Source organism: Lolium perenne, chromosome 4 (genome assembly GCF_019359855.2).
Source record: "Lolium perenne isolate Kyuss_39 chromosome 4, Kyuss_2.0, whole genome shotgun sequence".
NCBI classification, from domain to species: domain Eukaryota; kingdom Viridiplantae; phylum Streptophyta; class Magnoliopsida; order Poales; family Poaceae; genus Lolium; species Lolium perenne.
Window position 1 is genome coordinate 185,464,090 of NC_067247.2, and position 18,338 is coordinate 185,482,427.

The 18,338-nt window shown below is 42.0% G+C and overlaps 1 protein-coding gene across 1 annotated transcript; it reads left to right on the forward strand.

Annotated features, from left to right (window-relative positions):
* Positions 1–1,232: 1,232 nt before the first annotated feature.
* Positions 1,233–13,524, forward strand: LOC127295426 (sister-chromatid cohesion protein 3). Its single transcript, XM_071818963.1, has 23 exons — positions 1,233–1,251; positions 5,256–5,351; positions 5,475–5,649; positions 6,443–6,555; positions 6,648–6,740; positions 6,919–7,082; positions 7,167–7,403; positions 7,597–7,741; positions 7,837–8,015; positions 8,608–8,750; positions 8,850–8,977; positions 9,079–9,252; positions 9,975–10,136; positions 10,217–10,417; positions 10,496–10,633; positions 10,734–10,934; positions 11,050–11,194; positions 11,333–11,439; positions 11,597–11,737; positions 12,293–12,558; positions 12,635–12,759; positions 12,858–13,130; positions 13,230–13,524. Exons 2-23 carry the CDS (start codon positions 5,319–5,321, stop codon positions 13,241–13,243), a joined length of 3,357 nt encoding a protein of 1,118 aa, XP_071675064.1. The 5' UTR covers positions 1,233–1,251; positions 5,256–5,318; the 3' UTR covers positions 13,244–13,524.
* The last annotated feature ends 4,814 nt before the right edge of the window (positions 13,525–18,338 follow it).

The window sequence follows — 18,338 nt, forward strand, 5'->3', positions numbered from 1 at the left end:
GCCCGGTCTCACGAATTGACCTAGAAAAGGAGGGGGTGAGAGATGAACACGAAGAACAACGAAGAACACACAGAACACAACCCGATACAATCCGGTTTGCTCTCAACAACCCGAACCACCATCCCGATAGAATCACTCAAGGGAAAGAAACGAGTTAGAATCCCGAGCAAGAGATTGGTATGCAATCGATATAATCACTCATATGAGGGACCAGAGTAGAATCACACAAGTGAGAGATCGATCATATAAAGAGGGTCTTGTATACAATTCATAGATTTGTGTCTAAAAGAGGAGGGGGTTTTCCTAATTCACTATGGATGGTGGAGGCATGCGCCTAGTTATCAATTCAACTCTTTTTAATGACGGGAGAGGTGAGAGACTATATATAGGGAGCCACTAAAGGAGGAGTAGCTTATGCATACAAGGGGTTATATGGGACTTGGCCCTAGTTGACTTGTAGAAGACGCCTCACTTAGTTCAGCGACTTTGGTGTATGTAGGCCGGAGACTCCGGTCTTGATCTTCATGGGCCTGAGACTCTGGTGTGAGTCGATGAGGCCGAAGACTCCGGTGAAGCTGCACTTGGAGTTTCTTCCATCTCCTCTTTCATGCTTCCACAACCTCGGCCTTGAGTTCTCGAGCATACACGGCATCCTCCACTTCCTCTGTACGTGGCGATGTATTCCTATCATGGTCATATGACGGAGGATGAAGTAGCATACCAGTCATGGGAGACAACTGTAGGCACGCGTAAAGGAGAAGGTTCACCTTAGGGTGACGTGTTGGCGATGACACACATGATACGGTGAAAACCGAAGATCAAGCTGCATCCGCCTAGCCGACAGCATTGCCGCTGCCCGCTGACAATATAGAGTGCGGCCGGTGGAGATGCCCTAAGCATTGCCACTTTTGCCGATATAACCAACAAAATGGTCAAACATTGGTTACTCCATGGGATCATCCAACATAGTTCAAGAAAATACATTGACTCAATAAAACATGAATTATATATCATAAAATACATTACTAAAGCTTTTTTCGAGTACAAATTTTATGGATATGTAAATTAAATAAGTTTATCTTAAACTGGTGATGGCTCTGTAAAACCAACCGTACCGGGTATTCAAAATCTCCGAAATCGGTGTTTGCGGAAAAGGAAAAGAAAAAGAAAAAGAGTCGGGTTCCATACTTCCATCAGTTTCCTGTTTCCGCCTTGTACCTTCCCTTCCGAGGCCCTCGTCTTCCCTTTTCCACTAGGTGGAAAGGCGAGCTTCGCCTCGCCGCCTGCATGGCATCTTGGTATAGCGTGAGTAGCCGCCGTTTTGCCGGCTATAACACATATGTTTTACATTTTGCGGAGAAAAAGAGCCATATTCTGTTACTGCAAATTCTTCATCCCTCCTTTGCAAGGTGCCACATCTATAACCGTCCGTTACTAAAATACTCCCTTACAAACAAAGCTACATCTTGTCATCCACGGTCCAGACAAGTTGAGACTTGAGACAAATAGAAACGTGAACTGCCCAAACACCAATCGTATCGTGCTGCATAACCAAATTCAAGTAGTAGTTCTCTAGCGTTAGAGACATTACTTATTCCTAATAATCTTATTGTTTGTAAGCAATGTAATCAAAGCAAGAAATACAATAATTTTCTCAATTATAGATAGTAAGATAGGTCCTGGCTTACTTTTTAGATTTTAGCGGTACATTGTCATCTCAAATAGAAATGCTTGAAATTTAAAGAAAGAGTAGGGAGACAGCAGTTGAAAATCCCGAACTCCCAAACCAAAGCTAATTCTTTATCATTAAATTGTCCAATGAACGCAACATGTTATATGTAAAGTTTCTTCATGTAACTATGTAAGTACTGCAGGTGTTACTTTTTCATGGGTCTCCTTCATGGAAAAACTTCATCACTAAGCATTATTGCGTTTGCGTGATAACTTAGCCATCTCAAGTTGTTTCTTGCTTAGAGTGAGGATGCAAAGTTAGAAGAAAAAAGGGTCCAAGCACTGCAGTATCTCGCTTTCAGTCTGAAAACCAAAAGCTTATTGCAGCCAACATAAGATGCCTTGTCCATATTCTACAGAGAAAAATAGAAATTTTGGCCCGTAAGCCATGATAGTAAACACTACTGATGTGGTCACATGCGACTCTTTACTTCAGTAACCTGATATGGCCAATAGTCCTAGGGAACTTCTTTCATTAGGATCACCTGAATTGTCTCCCGCCTTGATTCTTTTGCCTCATGATGTTTCGTAGCACTCTTCCATATACTGCTGCTACATGCACTATCATGAGTTCATCATTCAAATCGCTGACGCAAAAAACACTCTACTCTTTCTGCTCAGGACCAATCAGCATGTCCACTGAACTTCCTGCTCCCGCTTGAGTTTGTCAGGATGCTTGTCATGTCACTGATTTTAGTTCACACTCGACATTCCTTAAAACTCACTCACCTCAAGTTTTACCTCGGCATCATCATTGTGATGGCGCGACAAAGCCATCCATAGAGTTATAGGCTATACTTGTTCTGCAACTCAACTGGGTACAGCAACTTCACCTGACATAATTGCTCTTCGTGAAGCCTTGTAGGAATCTGAACCATTATAATAGTAGGGATTTTTTATTCATAATTTCACTATAACATGGTTACCTGAATTATAACATAACCACATGAACATAAAGAACCAATTTTAGCATAACCGATGTCCTGGAATTATGTGCTACCTTGACACATATCAGAGAGGTTGACAAACGAACCAAGGATTCGCGCATGATCGGTTCATGTGTGTACATGCACACACAGCTCGCTAAATACCCGAGGTATGCAGAGGCTAGCAATGGTGAGATCGGCACAGAAGTCCCGCTTCAACATGCCGAAGGTGTAGTGTCTGCCCCCATTTCAGCACCAGGAAGATGTGTCGGAGCTCAGAGGCTGAGCAACAACTTCTTGTACCACGGCTGGTCTGTGCGGTTCTGTAGAGGGTCATTGGCGAAGAACATCTCCTTCATCCTGTTGGAGCACTACCCGAGTAGGCGCTTCTTTGGCGGAAACCCGACCTTGTAGGCTTGTAGCCGTGGTCAATGCCATGTCGCGACCCTGTCCGGCTAGAGATGCTGCAGTCGACCTAGTATCTGCCTCTATCAGACAGAGTTTGCGACATCGCTGTGCCTGAATTGTTGCATTGATGTCATATTACATATAAAAGCAAAGGATAGCTAGCCATGAACTATAATCATGGCCAAAACTCCATTTCGATAGGGTGAATATAGTAAGTTGTACATATCTGCATTACCAATTGCACCAGATTCAACAAAGCGCACAAAAATTCCTACAACATGAATAGATTAAATATCCCACAGATCATCACTTGGTAACTTGTAAATAATTTTGCATATACAAATGGCAATTGTACATTAAACAGGTGACTCAAGAAACAATCAAACTAATTCATCTCTATTAGGGTCATTGTGATTGAATGACATATATGATCCAAGAGAGTGGACTTGAGCAAATGGATGTAAGTATCCTACATGGGCAGCCTAATATTATAAAACTATCTGCAGATATGTAAATGTTATGTTGGCAGTTTTTCTAACTGAAAGTAGCTAAGAATTTCAGTACTCAAGTCATGCACACCTTGGGATTAATATGCAAATTACTTGCTTACCCTCCCAAGAACGACCTTGCCCTTCTTTGTCTCTCAAGCAGCGCTTGGCGCCGGCGGTGTCATGCGTGACTCGTAATACACATGTAAAAGCACCTACCAGGAGCAACTTCACCGGCACCAGTGACCAGCGCCGTGTGTTTCGATCTTGACAAACTGCAGCGGCGTCGTAGCTACCAGCCGCGGACGACGAGCGGCACCCGACTCTCCTCCCCCACGACTCGTCGCATGGACCTGGAAGGTGGTGACCATCGATAGCACGCTTGTGCTCCTTCTCCCCTTTGTGTTATCTTTCTCTTATAACTTGTCAAAATCGTAGTGCACAACCAATCCCCAGGGTGCAGAAACCAAACTGTTGGAAAGTCCTTCTGGAATATCAACCAACAGATCTTGTGTGGGAGTTGGGTAGGTGAAGCTCCACATACGTCGGTTCATATGAGCTGCGATTCTGCAAATGAAGGTCCAAAGCAAGCCACGCCCTAGCATCTCTCCCACCAACAACGCCCTCCTTTCTTGATTAAACCCTAGAGGACATGGTTTCAGAGCACATCGATGTTTGTATGGAATTGCTTAGCAGCGAATATATCAGCAACAACCAGAGCGACGAAATCTATACTTATCAATAAGAGTTAAATCAAACCCGATTAAAGGGAAACAATATTGATCAGTAGAACAACCAACCTTGTAATCGAACTCGAAATTGTCCAATCACCCGCTGAATCAATGTGAGTATAATTGGGAGGGTTCCTCACGTGACGACGTCGAGCCGAGGTTGGGGGATACCACAGTTTGCTTAGTGATTAGTCTTTGGGCCAAAGGAGTTGGCCGCCGCCACCACCAGTGGCTTGGGGAATTTGCCGCAGCGACATGTCCGACGCGAGATAGCGAACGAGAGAGAGGGAGAGCGGGTGGAGTAGGCCGGGACATCGACTCGAGCCGGAAGACGGACGGTGTCTCGGGCGATAAGCGGCGGATCATGGGGGGCTCATTCAGGGGAGTCGAGAGACGTTAGAGAACGATAGGTCGACCTCCTCCTCGCCGCGGCGGCTCTGTTCAGCGCCTCTGCAGGGTGTGGCAGCCGTTCCGGGAACGGCCGGCGACGGAGGGTCCTGTTCAACGGCGCTGCAAGGTGCGGCAGCCGAGCCGGGAGCGAGCGGCCATGGCGGAGGATCCTGTCCAGCGCCGCTCTAGGGTGGGGCAGGCGGTCCGCGATTGACCGCGGCGGGCGTGGTGGTTATACCTGTGAGCGAACCCTAGGGGTCGGGAGAGAGCAGAGAGGAGAAAGAGAGTTGGCGTGGGTTGCGGCACACGGGGTTGGGGGGTGCGGCTGTGAAAGCGGTGACAACTTCCTTTTCTTTTTACACTAAGAAGATTACCCGTTGCTGTGAATTGTGGCCTAGTAGTAGTAACTAAGACCCAATGTCAGCCGGAAAAAAGACAAAGACCAAAGTGTCAAAACTCTCACCGACCAGACTGAACGAACGACCTAGATCATGTAACGTGGAGATCTAACGGGTACAAATGCACCAGTCGGAGGAGGCTTCAGCAGGCTGGGTACTCAACAGGATTATATGTTGTAAATAATTTCCCTCCCAAACACCCCCAAATCTCTAGGGTTTGCTCTCACCTGCGCCACCAGATCCCAAATGGCGGAGACGCTAGCCTCCATGCGCCGCCCGGTAACCCCACTCCCTCCGCCCGCCCGCCCGCTCGCTCAGCAGCTGGATCCCGCCAATCTTGCCGAGTTTTTCTGATTCTGATTTTGTGTTTGTGTGCGCGTGTGGGGTGATTTCTCCTTGCAGAAGCGTGGCCGCCCGCCGCGTCCCCGGGAGAGCGACTTCGTCACCGGCGAGGAGTTGGAGGACGACGAGGAGGAAGGCTACGCGGAGGCGGAGCGGCTCGCGCCCCAGCGGGCCAAGCGCAAGCGCGAGGCCTCCGCCGCCGCGGCTGCTGCGGCCGAGGACTTGACCCTCATCGGTAAGGGTCTGCTGCTCTCTGCTTCTGTCGCCTTGGTTTCGCTGGAGCGGGGTTTTTTGGTGCGTGCCGTGTCTGGGAACCTGCCGCTAGGGTTTGGCCGTTCAGCTGCGGTGTACAAGGAATTGAACCTGTACAGCCGATGTGAGTTTAGTTGGGATTTACGATACCCAGTGCTGCTTCTACTGTAACTAGGATAGGTTAATAATCTCAGTGGCCTGCTTGGTGAATTGGCGAATTTTCTGCTTCCTCACCTTGTGAGTTGCAGAACACGTAGCTGCTGTTGCGAGGGAGATGCTCTTTAGCCAGTAAATTCCATGAACTGCATGGGAGTTATGATTTATAATTGACATTGGCGGCATCAGCTGGGGCTACTTGACTACCCATTAGTTCTACCACCCATTTTAATATGAAATGAATCATGCTAATCGAATTAATCTTGTTTTATTAGCAATATTAGTTAGAACTGCAAAGTCCTCATTATGCATGTCCCTCACCTTAGTTCCACCGCTTAAATCAACATGATGCCAGCATTTCTTTAGATTCTCAGGGAGGAACCCTCCATGGTTCCATTGCCAAGCACAAAACCATATAATTCAATGCAAACCTACGGAAACTACTCAAGTTCCAAAACAAAACAGTTCCCAGCACATGATGTCAGAATCTTGTGGGAATAATGCTTCATCAGAAAAATATGCTGAAATATCTCTAGAATTAAAACTATACTTTATTTAAACGAATAATATTCCATCTTTTGAGAGGTCTGGAGGTATCCTTACAAACTTGCGACTTGCAGATATCGTCAAACATAATGGCAGGCTGATCAGTCATGCTGTCAAAAGATTAGTGGAGGATTATGAATCAGACCCAAAGTCTGTGATATTTCAGATATTAACAATGCTATTTGAGGTAATACTAACTTAATATGCTCGTTTTTTTTTGCTTATTTTATTTTATTGCTGCAATCTTATCTTATAAACCTGTAAATCTTATGATAACAGGCTTGTGGCGCCAGGCATGATATTGCTGCAAAAGACCTTGATATGGCGGATGTGGATGACATTGTATTCAAACTTGTTGATCTATCAAAAAATGTATCCTAATATGATCTGTTCAAACCGTGAATGGAGAATCAATATTTCGAGCCATTTAGACTAATCAATGAGCATGATCTATTTATCTATCCTATAGTTCTACAAAATTGATATACTGTTGTACTTGTGTGTATGCTCTCCCTTTTGTTTGAATTTTGCAACCTTAACTTGAATATAGGGTCTGGTGGAAGATAATTATAACTCAAAAAGGAAGGACCTTAAGAACTTCAAAGAAAATCTGGTTTCTTTTTGGGATACTTTGGTCCTTGAGTGTCAGAATGGTCCATTGTTTGATGATATCTTATTACAAAAGATCAAGGATTACGTGATTGCTTTGTCATGGTAATTAAGTCTCAGCAGTAGCATCCTTGTTTTCTTCCCGATATTGTATGCATGTATTTAATTGGCTGATTCCTTCTGCTTCAGTACTCCTCCAAGGGTTTATCGTCAAGTAGCTTCATTGATTGGGCTCCAGCTTGTGACGTCCTTCATATCTGTTGCTAAAACTCTCAGTGCACAGCGTGAGACCACTCAAAGGCAGTTGAATGCAGAGAAGAAGAAGCAGAGTGATGGACCAGCTGTTGAATCTCTTAACAAAAGACTATCTGTTACTCATGAAAATATTACATACTTGGAGGAATTGATGCGTAAAATATTCAGCGGGTGAGATTTTCTGTTAGAAACCAGCAGCACTAGTCTTTTAATGCATACTTCATTACGGTTTAATTTATTTTCTGACGTTTGAGTCAACTCGTGCATTTGTACCCTGAGTGCCAGAGACTTCGCATGTGTTGTCTAATGTGCATTTATTTGTGTCTACCTGGTTGTTAAATATATTATTTTTTGCCACGTGTAGGTTATTCATGCACCGTTATCGTGATGTTGACCCTGATATCCGGATGTCATGCATAAAATCTCTTGGTATTTGGGTTGTCTCGTATCCATCACTTTTCTTACAAGATATATATTTAAAGTATCTTGGGTGGACACTGAACGACAAGGTAAACAATCGGTTTCATTCTTTTATTTATTGTGCCTATCAGTACGTCTGTGATCACGAGGCTTGCAGTCTTTATTAGTTCACTTCTTTTTATAGAATGCTGGAGTTAGAAGAACTTCTATTCTCGCCTTGCAAAGCCTGTATGACGTAGATGCCAACATACCTTCTCTTGGTCTCTTCACTGAGAGGTTTTACAGCAGAATGATCCAGCTCGCTGATGATATTGATATTTCAGTAGCTGTTTCAGCTATAGGACTAATCAAGCAACTGCTCCGGTGAGCTTACTGTCTCATTGTCTTTTTACTGGGGTTTGACAGCCAGATCTTTTGCCTGTCCAGTCTAGATGGCTACTGAGCAAGCTTACTTATTCTGCCATAGTTTTCTTAAGACAGTCTAAGCATTTGGTATGTCTAGCCTTTGATGTTGAAGGCTTATTAACAAGGTTACTGTATGTGCTAATAAAACTAACTTTCAAGTAGGAAGATCACACTGGAAAATACTTAAGAACTAGCTGTAAAACTTGATGTAATGCTGTTGCATGATACATAGCAAAAATTATGAACTATCATCTCCTCAGATGTGGGTCTAGCTGTTGAAATGAGACATCAAGAAACGATCTGGTCCATACAGGCAAGGCAAACGTTTACAGAGAGGAATGATTCTCTGTAAATATTTGCCTTGCCTGTATGGATCAGATCTAACTGGCTTGGTCAAGCTAGACCTTGCTAAAAATCATTCAGTCACCCTTTCTGTTTGCTAAAAAAGTCCAGCAATTGTCTTGTCAAGTGAGCACAAGAAGCACACGAGCTTTTCATATTCATTTTCTCTTAATGTATCATATTACATTATATTTTGTTTGTTTTGCAGGCATCAACTTTTGAGCGATGATGATTTGGGTCCGCTATACGATTTGCTTATTGATGAGCCTCCTATGATCAGGCGTGCAATAGGGGAGTTAGTTTATGATCACCTAATAGCACAAAACATCAAGACCTCTTCAGGAGCTAGAGGTACTTGCCTCTTGAAGGATTGCATTTTTATGCTACCATGTCTTGTTACCGAACTACTTTTGTTAGTTCAGTCATATTGATTATTCTAGTGAATTCCAGATGTGGACAATGAATCCTCCGAGGTTCACATTGGTCGAATGCTGCAAATCTTGAGGGAGTTTTCGGATGATCCAGTACTGAGTTCTTATGTCATTGATGATATTTGGGATGACATGAAGGCCATGAAAGTATACTTATTCCTCAATTTTTGTAACTATTTTGATAAAGAGTTACTATAGGTAAATTAATGTTGATATTACAGTCACAATTTCAATATTTGTGTTCTTAGGACTGGAAGTGTATAATCTCCATGCTTCTTGACGAAACTCCATTGTATGAGCTAACTGACATGGATGGAACCAATCTTGTTCGGATGCTGCGAGCCTCTGCTAGGAAGGCTGTTGGCGAAAAAATAGTTCCTGCGACAGACAACAAGAAGCTGTCATATACTAAATCCCAAAAGGTATCTGGCATCATATATTACTGGTTCAAAGTTTCAATGATTGATCGCCTCATGGATATTTCTTTTGACCATTAAAATTTGTAGCATTGTCTAATCAGCGTACTTTAGACTACTTATTTTCCACAGTTCCAGTTTGGTTGTGCCTCTTAAGTACATAAATTAGGTTTGTCTCCAGTGGATACATCCAATTTCAAATGTAGTTCCTGATGCAGAATGCTGAGTTCCTTCAACAGTTACACTTAATATTCAGATCAGTTTTATCCTTGTAAATTTGTACCGGAAACAATCCCGACTTATGTAAGTTGCATTATTAAATCAACTTTTGGACATTAGCTCAGTGAATAAATAGGTCAACTGGCCAGGATACTGAACATTTTATATAATGAAAACAATACTTGTTGAATATGATCTCACCCTTTGTTAAACACATTACCTGATGTGTTGATTAAGAGCTTACCTTTTCTGTCTGGAAAGTCTAATGATTTACTCATGGGAAGCATCTTGATCCTACACATTCACCTTAAATTCACCCCCTTCAACCCTTTTTTGGTTGTTCCTTTGTCTACTTCAGCTTTATATTTTGTGCTGTTATTTCAAATCCTTCCTGTTCAACTCTAGGTTATATCTTCTGCTTATCGCTACTATTTATTTTTCTTGTAAAACTGATACTACTTTGTTCAATTGTATCTTGTTTCATTACTAAATAAATAAGAGTTTTACAGGAGATATTAGAAAATAGCAAGAGCGAAATAACCAATGCCTTGATGAAGAGGTACCCTCAGCTTTTAAGAAAATACATACCTGACAGAGCTAAGATATCCCCTCTAATTGATATGATGATGCTTCTGAAACTTGAGATGTACTCACTAAAAAGGCAAGAGCAGGTAGGTTGCAAAAGCTATCACTTGGTCTTCTCATTTATTTTATTCCTTTTTATTAACAATCTTGTGTACTTTTGGTTTAGAATTTCAAGGCTGCCATAGATTGTATTGTTGATGCTTTCTTCAAACATGGTGACAAGGATACCTTAAGGTCTTGCATAAAGGCAATAGCATTCTGTTGCAACAAGTGTCAGGCTGATCTTCTAGATTATGCTGAAAATAAACTTAAGAATCTTGAAGATGAGTTGGTTTTGAAAGTCAAAACTGCAATCAAGGAAGTAGAGGTATGTCTTGTTCATGTTGTCTGTTTCTGTACTCTGTACCTAAGCCATGAAGATAATTCGATACAATTGACCTTGCAGGCAGGTGATGATGAATACTCCCTCTTGGTTAATTTGAAGCGACTTCATGAACTCCAGCTGTCCAAACCTGTTAAAAATGATGGTTTATTTGAAGATATGTACCGAATCCTCAGTCATCTAAGAGAGATGGATAATGAGGTATGAACCATTACATTTCTGAGTTATCAGCATTTTAATCTTACTTGTAGAGTCAGCTTTAAGTAATATATTGAGCTAATACTTTCATGCTTTATATTAGGTAAAGAGCTTTCTCCTCATCAATATGTACCTTGAAGTAGCATGGAGTCTGCATGCAATTGGTGTTGAAAATCCATCTGAAACATCTATTGATGGACTTTTATCCAAGCAAAGCTCTCTCTTTGAACAACTATATTATTTCCTGGTGGTTCTGCCTACTTGTCAGAAAGAGGGAAGGAGCACTACTGTACTTTCCTGCAGAGTAAGTCTTCTGAATTGAACATCAACAAACAGAGAAATATATTATTTTCATGGCATTGTTATGCCTTCATCTAAGTGTATTGACCCTTTGACATGTTCAACACCTTTTTTTTCAGGTCTGCATCATTACTGCAGAAATGTGGTGCTTGTTTAAGAAGTCAAAGTATTCTGCAACAAGGCTAGAAAGTTTGGGCTATCTCCCACAATTGGACGTTGTTCAGAAGTTCTGGAAACTATGTGAACAACAGCTGAATATATCAGGTATTCTTGTTGCACCCACTTTCTTCTCTAGTCTAGATTTAAAATACCAGTCCTAAATGAACCTTTCTTGTTATGTTGTCTTTTAATTTTTTTTGTAGCTTCTTGCTAATGACTGAAATTGAACATATTTATCCCCAGATGAAACAGAAGATGAAGATGCAAATGAAGAATATATTGAAGACACGAATAGGGATGCCGTCATGATTGCGGCTGCAAAGCTATTGCTTGCTGATACAGTTTCAAAGGTCTGTGCTGCATTTTCTGCCGGTGACATGTTCTTGAACAACATTCTTCCAGATAGATTGCTGTACTACTTTCTATTACATTAAAGTTGGATCGCATTGATAGCTTCCTGTTGACAGATTAATAAGTTCTGATAAAGTGATAATTTTATGTTTGCAGGATTATCTTGGCCCCGAGATTGTTTCACACTATGTATCTCATGGAGCAAGTACAACAGAGATCATCAAGCATCTCATTACTGTGCTAAAGAAAAATGAAAACGTCGATATAGCTGCTCTGTTCTTTGAGGCATTGAGACGGGTAGATGCTCTGCTTTTATTAATGAATGCACATAATATTTATTCACGACAGAACAAGTGGGCCATATTAATATGGTGTCTTATGAATCTATATTGTTTTCTTGTACTATACTACTATTATTAGGTTATAACAAATCTCAAAAGATATCATAACTTGAAGTTCTACAAGGAAATTAGACCCATCCTGCAATATTGATGATGCCATTAGTGATAAAAATTAAAGCCAGGAGCTATCAGCCTCCTGTTGGTCAAGTGGTTTGCTATTTTAATTTTTTTCCTGTCAACATTACTCTCTGTCCATATATACAGCACTCAGCAATTGGTCCAGAGTGGTTTGCTTTTGCTATTGTTATTGTTTCTGTTACTGTTTTGAAGAAGCTTGTACAGAATATGTGCACTGTCTTGGATATATGTGCTGACAGGAATTTGAGAAAAATACTTTTTATATGTGCCCTTGATTTTATTAACTTTTGCATTTGATTCTGTTAATTTATCTTACAATTAGCTTAAGTTTATGAAGTATGGTAAATCATAATTTTCTTTTTCATCTGATTAGGCGTATGAGCGGTATATGGCCCATGTACACGATGGAGAGAACCAAAACCTGATAGGCAAGTGTTATTCAGAATGTCAAGATCTTGCTAATCGGCTTGCTGGAAATTATGTTGGCGCTGCTCGGAATAAAAACAAATCTGAGATCTTGAAGATTATCCAATGTGGTATTCCATATGCCTTCGCGGATCCTCCAAAGCAATTGTCTTTCCTTGAGGCTGCACTGATGCCATTTGTTTCTAAACTTGCCTCGTCAGATATACCAGACATGTATGATATCAACTCTTATCATTCTTGGTGCCTCCCTTGATTGTGCTTAATCCAGAGCTATCTTCCTTGCATGTAGCCTGTCCGATGTACAGAAGAGGGCACAAGAAATCAATATGAACGAAGATCCAAGTGCTTGGCGCCCATACTTCACATTTGTAGAACACCTACGTGAGAAACATGCAAAGAATGAGGTTTTGCACGGTATGTTGGGCTCTCTCTTTGAGCTGTGCGTTCTTCTGTTCCAGCACCGCACAAAACTTTCTTCTAGAAATTGTTGCTGAGTACTGTTTCTGATCCAGAGGAAAAGGAGGAAAAGCCTGTAAAGCGCAGGGGCCGCCCAAGGAAGGTTAGAGATGAACCTCCTGCGAGGAACCTTTTCGATGGAAACAACTCTAGTGATGAAGAGTCTGCAAGTGGCTCTGACCAACGGGGGCATGGTGGAGATGATGATGACGACGATGACGATGCTTTTGACCAGCCCTTGATCAACACGTTTAGGCCTTCTGCGTCTAAGCTAAGATCGCTGAAGGTTTCTCAACAAGGAAGCCAGAAAAAGGCCCCTATGGCTTCAGGTAAGGATCAAGATCTTGCTTTTACCAGTTAATTATCGTGCCCTGGAATTAGGATATGTCTCTGTCTTTCCCTTTCCTGAACGTAGCATGTTATTTCAGGAAGCAGTGGATGATGAGGGGATGCATTAATTTGGTTCCGTCTGTGACTCAGTGATGGATATTCGGGCTCAAACAATTTAACAGACGAGGGATGCTGTGGCCAGCTCTGTTACTTGCACTGAAGGACAGCCTTAAGATGCTGTTTATTTTTGTGTGTAGGCGTTGTAGATGATTGTACTTAGATGCCCAACACTAGTGTAAACCTTGTGGTAGGCACTCCTTATGGTCGTTTCTGTTCCTTCCCCATGTATATCATCTTGTGTAGTAATATATGCAAGGGGCGTGTTTTCCTTTACATGGCTTACATGGCATGGAATGCATATGGAAATCGTGGATACACAAGTGGTTCGTGGAACCTAATATTTCAAACAAGTGTTACAACTAAGTCAACATGGCCTCCCTGCATTAAATCTCCGTATCTACAGGAGGCTTAGGATCTTCATAGCAGCGGGTGATGTGGAAGCTTCTCTTTTGTGCGGATGATGTAGAGGAGTATGTTATCCTTTGTCTTCTGGGAGCTAAATCGTTTGGATGATGCTAAGCAGGAAAGAATGAAGTAAGCGCCAGCAATTTGAGCTATGGATATGACAGAAATGGCAAATATCCTGGATAAAGGGAGGGAACAGATCCTTGGTATTCAAAACAGGAGGAAGCTAGTCCAGACATTGTCCCTGGAACAACACGCGGCAAGCGGCCTTGGGAGTGCTACTAATGGAAGTGATCACCCTCTTAGTCAATACATGCAAAATGCATGATCACATCCACAGTAATCCCCCGTTTCACTTTGCTGCAACGGCAGCTGTATGTTCCCATCTTTCCTTGGTGGACTATAACCTTCAAACTGCACACACAAAATGCATGCAGATGACTAGCTGGCTATAAAAATGTGATCATGCGTCCATCTCTATATAAGCCAGAGCTTCCGTTTGATCAGACTCCGTAGGGATGAATACTTTTCTGCTAGAAAAATACATCGAAGTCTTGTTCACTGAGATATTAGAGAAGACCAAAATCATGTTGCAACCCTTCTTATGTATCATTTGAGAGCACCGGATGAGACATACCAGCTTCGATAGACAAGTGATTTATGGTAATAAACATTATTACAGACAAGTGACAGATCCATGAGGGTGTAGTCTGGTTTCTAGCCACCGTTTCTTCCATGTCCATTTCTCAATCAGCCAATCTCATCCTACTTTTTTGTCTATGATACTTGTATAACATGCAGTCAACTAACATGATTTGCACTCAAGGAGAAGACAACACTTGGCGAGACAAAAACACGCGTGAAAAGAAAAGACGACACTTGGTCAGACAGAAGCGCGAGTCGTACATTTGAAATGGTCGACTTTTTTAGGATTACCGAAATACACTTCCCATCCCGCAGAGAGCAAAGGCGATGCAACCAGCTGCCTAGAGTTTCTGGGCCCCGCAATAACCAGGGTGCTGCGCTAATATGTTTGCCATGTTATTTTTTTGAGAGAACAACGCTTTATTGATTAATTCACATCAACACAAATGGTTCCTCGGATACAATTCGGGACAGAATAGAAAATACTTGAAGTAAACTATTGCCATGTTTGATTGTCTAGCTGATTGTAGCGGGAAACTCTTCCCAAAAAAATGCTCTCTATATTATGCAGGTCTGCTTATGTTTTATTTTCTATATGTGCAGTTTTTGTTCACTAATCAGAAAGATATGGTTGCTGGATGATGTTATTGGCGCGTTATTTCCTATCTCCTTGACAAATCGCAAGTTAACAACATATTTACTAATGTAACACCTGTTGCTGAACAACATATGCTTTGCAAAGCATGGAGTCGAATTTACCACATTTGGGATAATATTTAATAAAGAAATATCTTAGATTGGTACCATTAGATCCTCAGTGAAAATTAGTTTGCTCCTAATTTTTTATTGATCAATGCTACATATCAGATATTTAGACTATGGTCCTCAGATGGCTTGGCCAAACCTTTTGGGCTTATTTTCACTACTAGGAAAATGTTTATCACCGTCGGAGCAAAAAAAGCTATCGCCGGCGCACCAGCACATGCTGGCGGTAACACGCAGGCGGTAACGCGTTACCACCGGCGCACCAGCCAGGTCGCTGATGATAATATTTTTCCAAATTAAAAAACCCTCGATCTAGATCTAGATTTAGATCTAGATGGAGATTTGGCTGTCGCCGTGGCCGTGCGAGATGCTCCACCATGGTTGTCGTCGTCGCCGTGGCCGTGGAGTAGCTCACAGGAGGTATCCATCGCTGGAGGGAGCAACTCACCGGAGGGAGGTTGAGGAGGTGGTCACCGGAGTTGGTGGTTGGAGGGAATAGCTCGAGAAGGTGGTGGCCGGAGGGAGTAGCATGAGGAGGTTGTGGCCCCGGAGGGAGGGAGAGGAAGGACCGAAGGAGGAAGGGGAAGAAGATGGTCAAGTGGAAGAGGAGGGAGAAGGGAGAAGGGAAAGAGAAGGAGGGGAGAAGGTGGAGAACTGGAAGAGGAGGAGGGAAAGAAGGTGAAGAAGGTGGAGAGGAGGAGGAGAAAGTGAGAAAGTATAGAGGGAGAAAAGACACGGGGTGGTTTCCCGGTTAGGGAAAATCCACGATTTTTTTTGCATTGAAATCTGAATAGTGAGAAAACTCTACTTCCCCTTTTGACTTTAAGGAATCTAAAAAAATTGGTAAATCGTGGATGTAACATTTTATGTCGATACATTTTTTTTTATTGGAGGTCGTATGAAAAAATCCATAGCTATTTTACTGAAACATCGTGCCATTTTGTAAAATATATCAAAATTCATGTTTCTTATTTCCCCTTACAGCTAGATTACATAACATATGTATATCCCAAAGGATTTAAATTTTTAAGTTTCTATCCTTTTTTTTTCAATACTGAAAAAGCGATCCACGGAGGAGGGGGTGCAATTTTTGCACCTATTTACCGCCGAGGTACCACTATATCGGAGGGAGTACTATATAATAGTGATAAAAGTTATGTATAAATAACCATACTAAAAAAAGTATGCTTTACATTTTGGGATGGGAGGAGTATTTTTTCATTTCCTTTTCTATTAGTAGAGTTTTCTTTTTCTCTAGTAAGTGTCGCTTAGGTTTCTACCTTTTCCTTCTTGGTTCTTAGTTAGATCTTCCTGCACCTACTAAGAAATAAAGTATAGTCAGTATAATATTATATTGGACTATGCTAAAATATATATATTTATCCATTGTTTTGGCTAATGATGACATCCTAGCTAGTGTGTGAACTAATATTTAACTCTAAGTGATTTCATAGGCTTTAGTTCACATGTGACGACGGAAGATGGTTTGAGACCCCCCAATCGTAGTTCATCGTAGTTCAAGAGAAGTGTTGGTGTTACGCTTGTTTTTCTCTTTATTTATTTTTCAGTCATACGAAACACCCATTATTAAGAGGGATGGTCTCGATGAGCTTGATGGGTTTGTTCTTCTTATCCTAAACACATACTACCAAACATATACCATCACACAAAATGAGAGGAAATGGCTCGGAGGAGAAAAATGTTATTTTGAAATCCCTCAGCGAAATCGACAGCAAACGGGTTACTTCAAGCCACTTCGCCCGGCACGCCGGTTCATCCGATGCACGACCCGGTCTGCCAGCCTGGCCACCAGTTTGACCGGCCTGTGGCCCGGCGCTGCCAACTTACTGCTGGTTAGGACTTTGCAAAACGGCTAGTTTCACCCCTAGCTACAAATACCCTTCTTCCTGCTTGATAAGGTTAAGGTCAACCATTCATATCACAGCCCGATGACCCTGCTACATCAGAACCAGTCATCAAAACTTCGGTGGAAGTTGTTAGTGCCTCGACATAAGCCACTAATACTTCGGTAGCAGTTACCAATGCCTCAATAGAAGCTATCGGCACCGCACTGGAAGCTATCGGCACGTCAGCAGACGTCGGTCAAATCCAAGAAGACCCTCCTCTTACTTAAGAAGACGAGCGGAGGCATATATCTTTACCTTTCACAACGGTTTTATTTCCAATAATGCTCTTTAAGCCATAGCAATTTAGCTTACTTTTCATTGCAAACTTATTAATAAGGTTCAAGTTTCGTCTATGCAAGTGCTATTCCATATGAAGTATTTTATTGATTTGGGATCCCAGACAAATTCTCAAGATCCTCACATAACGTCACGCACCGTGACCATAGAAAATTCATAATATAGTAAGCGAACCCGATAGAAACTGGGGAGCTGTGTATAATGATTTCATCTAAGCCTCATGGAACATTTGAGTGCTGCAATGGATGACAATCAAAGGATCTTCTTAAATACGACAAAACACAAACGATTTCCACAAAAGCCTCATGGAACATGCGAGTGCTGCAATTGATGAAAACAATACAAGCCAAAAGGCCCATGCCGGTACATCAAGCTTAAAGTACCCGAGCTACGAAGCCGACAGTGCACATGGTTTCCTTGATCGACTCGGGGGCTGCTACCGATAAATTACAAAAATACACTTACGGTTCTAACAAAGTTGCGATTACTACGGGTCCCTTGGGCCTCCAACATGAGCTGATCACTCAATTTGCTGCCGACTTCACAAATTACAAGCATCATAATACCGATGCTGAAGAGCTAGCACAACAACTAACAATACTCAAAAAGTTGCCATCGGCACCTGAAGACACTCATACAAAGAAGCAATGCTTTATCACAATGAAAAAGTCGTCGACTTCAAAGATTTGCTCATATCCATGAGCATCAACATAAATATGAAGAGAAGTCATAGATTGGGCAAACAAGTTACATCGGGATAAAGAGAAGTATAATTGACAAAGTAATTTATAATAATTGTATCGCTTACACAGTCAAGCAAAGTATCAAACTACTCATTGGGCGCTTCAGCTCCATAGTTTGCTTCGAAACTCACCTCCAATCTATCAACTATAATGGAGGCAGGGTGTCTGACGATAGGGAAATATTGGTTCACGTCGGCATCGGCTTTAGCAATCGCCTCCAAATCTAGTAAAGGATGCTGAGCCAACATAAAGGCAAAAGTTGTTTCTGCTCCAGCAAAAGTTGACTACACACCGAAGTGTGGACCCTTGCGGCGTTCTAAACTTT

Excerpts from the sequence above, each read along its gene's own strand:
- LOC127295426 (XM_071818963.1), top strand. The coding sequence starts at position 5,319 with ATGGCGGAGACGCTAGCCTCCATGCGCCGCCCG. Across the intron at positions 9,253-9,974 it reads CATATACTAAATCCCAAAAG|GAGATATTAGAAAATAGCAA; the intron begins GTATCTGGCATC and ends AGAGTTTTACAG. Across the intron at positions 10,634-10,733 it reads TAAGAGAGATGGATAATGAG|GTAAAGAGCTTTCTCCTCAT; the intron begins GTATGAACCATT and ends GCTTTATATTAG.